This window comes from Solanum lycopersicum, chromosome 11, assembly GCF_036512215.1.
Source record: "Solanum lycopersicum chromosome 11, SLM_r2.1".
NCBI lineage: Eukaryota > Viridiplantae > Streptophyta > Magnoliopsida > Solanales > Solanaceae > Solanum > Solanum lycopersicum.
Genome location: NC_090810.1, coordinates 57,359,971 through 57,368,429, shown reverse-complemented (window position 1 = coordinate 57,368,429; position 8,459 = coordinate 57,359,971). Strand labels below are relative to the sequence as shown.

The window sequence follows — 8,459 nt, the reverse complement described above, 5'->3', positions numbered from 1 at the left end:
CACAAAAATATGTGAACATAGAATACATATCATTTCCTTTTTCATGCACCTATTTTTTTCCAACCAAGAATTGATAATAGTCCAAATTAATAGCATAGTAAATAAACCATTAAATCCCATGTTTCTTCCCCCACTTTCCTCCCTCTTTCACACAATTATAATTATAATAAATAATAATAGTCAATTTCACACTCATATTCCCTCCTTATAAATAACCTCAAAAACTCAAATAATTCTTCATTCAAAATTATAAAAAAAAAATGTCTTCTTCATCTTCATTATTCCCTCTTCTCTTTGTTGCTATATTTCTTGTTTTATGTTCCCAAATTGCCCTTTCATTATCACCCAATTTTTTCTTACAATCTCATAATGATATTATTAGTCCAAAGAAACTTCAATTAACAATGGGTGAAAAATTGATTAGGCAACTTAATTTGTTCCCTAAACATGACATTAATATTGTTTCTTCAAAGGACAATAATTATGAAAATAAATTATTTGAGAAGAAATTGGATTTATCTTATCTTGGTGATTCTGGTGCCACTGTCCAAGACTTAGGTCATCATGCTGGTTATTTTCCTCTTATAAACACTAAATCTGCAAGGTTTGATTATTTATCTTACATAATTATATATTATTGACTTTATTTATTAGAACAACGGTAAAATTCTTATCATGTATATAGTTACGAGTTTGGACCGTGAAATTAGCGTGATTGTTATTAGATTATATTCCTCGAAATGCGATCTTTTTTTATGAACCTTGTGTGAGTGTGTAATATTTCGTACTCCGAACTATCCCTTTTTCTTTTTTGGTTTAAAAGTAGGAGCCTTGAAGCAATGATATAAATTGTTTCTCGCTTGACCTATAGGTTATTGGTTTGAGTCATGTTGCGTCAAGATAGACTGATTAAATTACGTCCTTGTGGGATGCGGTCATTTCCCAGACCTTGTTACGGACAATATTTCATGCATTTTATTTGTTCTTTTTTTTAAAAGAAGAATCTTGAAAGAACGATCTAAGTAATTAGTATATTCCTATTAAAGTAGGATAATTAAATTACATCTCCTTATGACGATGTAATTCTTTTTTGAACCCAATATGAATGTGAAATACTTCCTCTACTAAGCAATCTTTTTTTTTTTTTGCTTCGAAAGGAGAGTCTAAGAGTACATATTAAAGTTATCTTTGTCTGACCATTAATATACAACTTACATTAAATACTCTTGAGGCATAGTCTTTCTTCAAATCTACATAAATACGAGATACTTCATGTACCAGACTATTCTTTTTAATTAATGTAATTTATTTTGTTGTAGGATGTTCTATTTTTTCTTTGAATCAAGGAGTAACAAGAATGATCCAGTAGTGATATGGTTAACAGGAGGTCCAGGATGTAGCAGTGAATTGGCATTATTTTATGAAAATGGACCTTTTAAAATATCAAAAAATATGTCTCTTGTCTGGAATGATTTTGGTTGGGACAAGGTAATTTTTTTGGATTTTTCCTAAATTAATACATGATTTTATTATCAACAAATTCATTTCAATTTTTTTTTGAATATCATGATTATTTTATTCGCAACTTGTTAATTATTGATTGAATTTTTTTTCTTCCATTCATGTAAAGTCATTTTTTTTTATAGCTGAGAAATTCGTTTGTAATCCGCTTTTTAATCAATCACACCTTTCATGCGAAGTCAATTTTTTTTCACCAACTAACTAATCTTCTTTGACTGTTTTTGCTATTCATTAGTTGTGACTTAAATTAGAAAGAAAAAAATTTCAAAAATCTTGAAATCTAAAGTAGTTCAACTATTGTTATTGACTTATATGGTTTTTTTTTTTATTTTTTATATATATATAGTGCTCTATTTTCATTTAATTGTCTCCACAAAAATTAAAAAGCAAATGCTTTTTTGTCAAAGAATCCTTTTTTTAATGGTCAAGAATAAATAGTCTTGAATTAATCATAAAGTTATCTCTAAAAACAGAAAATGACATCGTATACTTAGAAGACTAAATTTTATATTTTATGTGTTAATATATCCTCTCAATTTCTTTATATATTTGAACTTAACCAAAAATCTAGCGATAGATTTGAGCTTTGCAACTCGTAAAGACAGAACGCTTTAGGTATAAAATTGTCTTTTATTAAAAAACAACCACTCCGTTTTAAAAACGATTCATTAATTAGGAATAAGAAGGATTTTTTGACGGAAAGCCTTTGAGCAATAACAAAATTATCTCTGTATGATTTATAAATTTCATGCTCAAACGATGAAATGAATCACTAAATGTTTGGATAGGTTAGCCTGCATTACACCCATTCACTATTTGTACTAACTACATTTTTTAAAAAAAGAAAAAGGATTTTACTCATAAAATAGTTGGTATAAAGAATTTTTACACTATCAACGTTCAAAAGTTAAACTCGGAAAATAATATTTCCATTTACTTGTTGCGAATCGACAGGTGTCAAACCTTATATACGTTGATCAACCAACTGGAACTGGTTTCAGTTATACTTCTGATGAAAGTGACATTCGACACAATGAGACTGGTGTAAGCAATGACCTTTATGATTTCCTACAGGTTTGTTCCCTTCACCTCTTCTCGGTATTTCTCAGACTCCACTTGTGAGATTACACCAGTATGTAATCCGTAAAAATACGATGTATTTTACGATATGACAGGCCTTCTTCAATGCTCATCCTGAGTATGTAAATAATGATTTCTACATTACTGGAGAATCATATGCTGGACATTATATTCCTGCATTTGCTTCTAGAGTTCATCAAGGAAACATAAAGAAAGAAGGAATTCACATAAACCTCAAGGTACTTTCTTTCCTATAACAAGTCGTTTTTTCGGGGTTTTTTTCGACTTGTTTTGGTTGGACAATATATATTTACATGCTACTTTGATCAGGGATTTGCTATAGGTAATGGCCTCACCAACCCAGAAATCCAGTATAAAGCTTACACCGACTATTCTTTGGATATGAAATTGATCAATCAAACCGACTACGATTATATAAATCAATTATATCCAACATGTCAACAAGAAATTAAACTTTGTGGTAAGTCTTTATCCTACATAACACTAAAACAAGTTAACTTCGAAAAAGAGAAAGAAAAGAGCCTTAGAATTATCTCGATATTCTTGACATGATTTGTGTGAAAATATTGGCAGCAAGTGGTAGTGAAGATGCATGTATGAAGGGATTTAACGATTGCAACCTCATTTTCAACAGTATAATGGACATTGCTGGCGACATAAATGTAAGAACGTGCAACTTCTTTCAGTTTTTTTTTTCTAACGAGACAAGGGTGTCATATAACTATGAGCAAATATGTTTTTATAACAATCTGATGGATTTGTGATTTTTTCACCTGTAGTACTATGATATCCGGAAGACCTGCAATGGTAGCCTCTGCTATGACTTCTCGAGAATGGAAACTTACCTCAACGATGACCAAGTTAAGGAAGCCCTCGGTGTTCCCACCAGTATTGACTTTGTCTCGTGTAGTTCTTCCGTTTATCAGGCGATGAGGATGGACTGGATGAAGAATCTTGAAGTCGGTATTCCTCAACTTCTTGAGGATGGTATCAATCTACTCATTTATGCTGGAGAATATGACCTTATCTGCAACTGGCTTGGTAAGCTTCATTCACCTATAACAGAAAAGCGCAAAAAAATTCTAAAAGGTCCGTTAGGGGTTTTAAGTGCAAAATAAACCGTAGGCTTTAGTCCAAACTTAATACTAATAAGCATGAATGGCAAAGTGAAATATCAATTAGTGTCGCCTCTTCAGAAGAGGCTCATTGGCGAGGAAAAGTATGCCTTACAACCTTGATGACGACGCTGAAGTGCACATTAAGTGAGGCACAACGCTCAACACGCTTTTGAGCCTCGCTTAAGGGCTTAAGCACGCTTTTGACAACACTGATTAATCTAAACAGTGTCGAGTAAACTATTGTTTCTTGAAATGGACAGGGAACTCAAATTGGGTGCATGCAGTAGAATGGTCTGGGCAGAAAGGCTTTGAGGCTGCACCATCTGTTTCTTTCACAGTAGATGGTGAGGAGAAAGGTGTTCAAAAGAAGTATGGACCACTGATATTCCTCAAGGTCCACGATGCAGGTCATATGGTGCCGATGGACCAACCTAAGGCAGCACTTGAAATGCTTCAGCGGTGGACTCATGGCAACTTGTGAAGAATCAATTTATGAACCACACATACTGAAACAGATTAACAATTTACCAGCTTTATGATATCACCAAACATAGAAAATCATGTAGATACATTTCACCCTTTCAGGTGAATGTTGTTCTTCTAAGATAATTGGGTTAAGCATTATAACATATAGTGAACCACACTGTTTGCCCTTATAATTTGTTATTCCTATCTTGCATTATGTTGATCATGCCAGTGTCAAAGTAATTAATCATTTCGAACCTGTAAGGAGCACAGTGGTCGAAAGGTATTCAGGGGATAAGAAAAGGGCATAAACAGGCAAGCTATTCAATATAACAACTGACTAAACTAATTTTGATTCTAGCTTAACTGATGTTAAAAACTGGTTGTTTTCGTATTTTCTGTGCCTCAACTCTGGGGGAAGAAAACAGATAGATTTTTTTCAAGCAACAGAACATGTAAATAACACTTTTAACGCTGAAGTGAATTGATCAATACTTGCAAATACTTCTTCAGCGGTGATACTCAAGCAGCAGGATCGCAAGTTAAATTTTCACAGTCAGAGGATAAAGTTTTAAATAAACAACTGGTACAATTCCCCGATTCCTCGGACTCTGGTACAGGTTGTGCATTGACATACCAGACTTAAAGGAAATTCTACACTTAATATTGGACTAGCTTGAAAAAGCAAATATACCCTACAGGTCCTGTATGTTCAGCCAATTCAGCTAAATAAAGACCTAGATGATATCCGGGTTCCCTATTCCTCTGGCTCCGAAACAGACATTATTGACTTACCAAACTTGAAGAAAATTTCTCCACTTTGGAACGACCATATACTTGTCCCATGCATTTCGGTCTGTTAAACCAGTTCATTTACATCAAGATAGTTTATTTGTCTTAGATATCTTCATTGAACTGAACATATTGAACGGGAAACATAATCACATGTTTATTGATCTTGTTAGATGGCAGATCAAGTAAACTTTGATATGCTACCCAAGACTTAAATTTCACATTTCGTTTAAAGCTTTCATAAGATAGATAACTATAATAATGGAAGCAGACTCCATGGTCTTCTAAAATAAGAGTAACGCTTAAAGGAGAAAAGTAATATTTAACAAAAGATGCATTCATGTTCCTTTTGTCAATGGAACGATGGTGATGTACACAAACATTAAGCCTGCTTAAAAGAACATTTGACACACAAACACCTGAATGCAATAGCTATGAACCGCCTCTTGCTCGATATAGTTCCCTCAAGGTCTTGATCACAGGCTGAAAACCTGTCCGCAATGGAAAAACTGATACCACTCGTAGATGTCGTGCATTTCCATTCTTTGGTTTGGACAAGGTGATCTTCAACATCTCTCCCTCCAAAGCATTACCGGCAGCTGCAGCTGCATAAAAGAATTCTCAAAAAGTCAGAATCCTCTTCATATGGCCCAGCAAAACACTATAAGATGCAATTATAAGATTCTTGGAAAATTTTTTATGGACCATGACCAAATACTCTCTGTTCCATTTAATATGAGAATGTTAAGATACTAATTGAACTTATATATTACATTTAGAAATAGTAGAAGAAAATAATAAAATGATTGTTGGAGTATAGTTAGATGGAGAAACATTTCAACAAAAACATGAAACTTGAATAAGATTAATAAATTAGAAAACTTGAAAGTCAAGAAAGTCGTGTGGCAATAAAATAGCGTCAAGTGTCAACCATCTCGGGACATCTCCAAATAAAAAGAGTTATCCCATAAATTGGGACAGAGGGAGTAAGTTACATTAGAATTTTCAATTCCTACAGAAACATTACCCCATTATCTCCTACTTCTTTCATTTTTTTTTGTTTCATAGAATTCCTAAAGGAAAGAAAAATTTATAACTCTTGTTGATGACAGAGGGAAGTATAAAAAGTGTGATTTCATTTACTACTACAGTCAAACTTGTCTCTAACAGCATTTCACTATAATGGGCTAGGAACTGACTTTCATATTATGTTTAGTATACTCTCTACAGCATCTCATTTAGCAGCCAAAAATATCCTGCAAACAATACCGTTGACTTGTTTCAAGCATAAGTGAAATTGCCACTGTAAACTTCAAACTGGAAAAATGCAATTATAAAAAGTAAAACCACATACCCACAAGTGTAGTCTGGGGAGGATAGGATGTATGCAGATCTTACCCCTACCTTGTTTGTGAGGTAGAGAGGTTGTTTCCGATAGACCCTCCCCACTTAAGAGAAGTGAAATCAAAGCCAGATTGAAAAGAAAACAAGGATAACAAAATAGCAAGAGAAACAATACAAAATAAACAACAGGAAGTAGTAACAACAACATACCAATGCAAAATCCCATTGGGTATACTAACTAATACTACTAAATGAGGAGAGTAGACTAGCCCATTTCTCAACAACATAAAAGTACGACAACACTCGATTACTTACCCTTCTAGCCTAATACTTGACCTCCATACCTTCCCAAATCTTCAATAAGCTAAAAATATGTCACGTTTTGTCTAATCACCTTTCTCAGTTCTTCTAAAACATACTTTCACCTCGTCTAAAACCTACTATAGAAAATCTCTCGACTACTCACTACCCTTCTAACCTAATTCTCGCCTTTCATACCTTCCTTTGTAGGGTCATGCCGTAGTAAGCAAAATATGCGTCATGTTCTCTCTTATCACCTCCCTAGTCCTTCTTAATCCTACTTCCACCTCTCCTTGTGTAGGGTCATGTTGGAGTAAGCAAACTATGTGTCATGTTCTTTATAATCACCTCCCTAGTTCTTCTTACGCCTACTTCTACCTCTCCAGCTCTCCTTGTGTAGGGTCATGTCGTAGTAAGCAAACTATGTGTCATGTTCTTACTTCTTTCTAATCACCTCCCTAGTTCTTCTTAAGCCTACTTCTACCTCTCCTTGTGTAGGGTCATGTCGTAGTAAGTAAAATGTGTTATATTCTATCTAATCACCTCCCTAGTTCTTCTTAAGACTACTTCTACCGCTCCTTGTGTAGGGTCATGTCGTAGTAAGCAAAATATGTGTTATATTCTATCTAATCACCTCCCTAGTTCTTCTTAAGCCTATTTCTACCTCTCCTAAAAACCGCTATAACCAGCCTCTCACACATCTCCTAAATGATGCATCAGTGCAACTTTAAAAGATAAAAAGGGAGATTAATCAAAGTTACCAGCAAAAGGGTGAGTCTTGGCAAAATCAAAGAACTCATCAGCAGAACAACCAAACAAAACCCTAGCTGCCCTATCAAACATTATCACCACAACCACTCTTTTCTCAGTAGCTATCGACATCTGCAAAAAAAAACCCAAAATCACCCACAAAAAAAAATCAAATCTTTGACAAAAACCAACAAAAAAAGCATCACCATTGCAGATAACAACACGAAAAGAAAAAGAATAATTCACATACAAGAACACGAAAGAGGCGTTTGGAACCAGAAGAAGCAGAGTTAAAGTTGCAATTTTTGCAAAAGGGTATTGAAGATGATGATGAAGAAGAAGAAGAAGAATTGGGGATTTGGGTATTTGGAGAAGGGTCAGGTAGAGTCTTTTCACATATAGAACAAACTGTGTAAAAGAGATTGTTGTGATCAATGGCTACCACCATGGAATTTAGTGTTATTGGTTGTTTGTCATTGCTAGGTTCTTCTACTAATGGTCTTTTTCTAGGGTTCGTTTGGCTGTTGTTATTGGAGCTTTCTGGATTCATTGATGGAGTTTTTCTTGTTCAGAATATTCAGTTTGTTCAAGAAAATGGTACAGTGGAAGGAGAAAGATTGATGCTGTGAGTAATAAAGAACTTGGTTGGGGAATGGTGTGTTGGGTAAGGAAGAGAGGTAAAAATTGTATTTCTTTTTGGTCACAAATTAGGTTTTTAATATATTCGATGTAATTTTATAAAGAAACGAAGCCGATGGCTCTTTTAGAGTTTCTACATGTGAGATTTATGAAAAGAAAGATCATGTTATTTTTGCAAATAATTTAATGTACTATCGCAATTCAAATCTTTAAGTGAAATGTTGTCAAACGATATAAAAAGAAAATTTATGGGTCGACTTCATCATCCTCATTTGATAGGCCGAAAAATGATATGGATAATGGTGAGGCTATACATATTATTCCCAAGATTATTATGGAGGATCATGTTAAAGTTTAGAAAAAAATTGTCTAAAATCATATCATCAAAAATTATTTGACTAAAAACACGAAAAATCGTGTAAATTGCTA

General features: G+C 33.9%; 2 protein-coding genes across 3 annotated transcripts; one reads left to right on the top strand and one right to left on the bottom strand.

Annotated features, from left to right (window-relative positions):
- LOC101258820 (serine carboxypeptidase-like) lies at positions 1-4,399 on the top strand. Its single transcript, XM_004250922.5, has 8 exons — positions 1-604; positions 1,320-1,488; positions 2,476-2,595; positions 2,697-2,840; positions 2,932-3,082; positions 3,196-3,284; positions 3,402-3,663; positions 4,001-4,399. The coding sequence occupies exons 1-8, from the start codon at positions 261-263 to the stop codon at positions 4,219-4,221; spliced, it is 1,500 nt and encodes a 499-aa protein (XP_004250970.1). The 5' UTR covers positions 1-260; the 3' UTR covers positions 4,222-4,399.
- LOC101258524 (uncharacterized) lies at positions 3,195-8,195 on the bottom strand. Of its 2 annotated transcripts, XM_019211118.3 has the most exons (4): positions 7,642-8,083; positions 7,403-7,523; positions 5,417-5,602; positions 3,195-3,678 (listed from the first exon to the last, which is right to left on the bottom strand). In XM_019211118.3, the coding sequence occupies exons 1-3, from the start codon at positions 7,939-7,941 to the stop codon at positions 5,430-5,432; spliced, it is 594 nt and encodes a 197-aa protein (XP_019066663.1). In that variant the 5' UTR covers positions 7,942-8,083; the 3' UTR covers positions 3,195-3,678; positions 5,417-5,429. The 2 variants fall into 2 exon arrangements, with proteins under 2 accessions (XP_019066663.1, XP_004250969.1); XM_004250921.5 differs by lacking the exon at positions 3,195-3,678 and having other exon boundaries at positions 5,280-5,602; positions 7,642-8,195.
- Between the last annotated feature and the right edge of the window lie 264 nt (positions 8,196-8,459).

Bases quoted from the DNA above. Each gene is read 5' to 3' on its own strand.
- LOC101258820 (XM_004250922.5), top strand. From the start codon at position 261: ATGTCTTCTTCATCTTCATTATTCCCTCTTCTCTTTGTTGCTATATTT. The intron at 2,841-2,931 runs GTACTTTCTTTC...TACTTTGATCAG, and splicing joins GAATTCACATAAACCTCAAG to GGATTTGCTATAGGTAATGG. The intron at 3,664-4,000 runs GTAAGCTTCATT...TGAAATGGACAG, and splicing joins CCTTATCTGCAACTGGCTTG to GGAACTCAAATTGGGTGCAT.
- LOC101258524 (XM_004250921.5), bottom strand. From the start codon at position 7,941: ATGAATCCAGAAAGCTCCAATAACAACAGCCAAACGAACCCTAGAAAA. The intron at 7,524-7,641 runs GTATGTGAATTA...TTTTTTTTGCAG, and splicing joins AACGCCTCTTTCGTGTTCTT to ATGTCGATAGCTACTGAGAA. The intron at 5,603-7,402 runs GTAACTTTGATT...TCTTTTATGCAG, and splicing joins CAAGACTCACCCTTTTGCTG to CTGCAGCTGCCGGTAATGCT.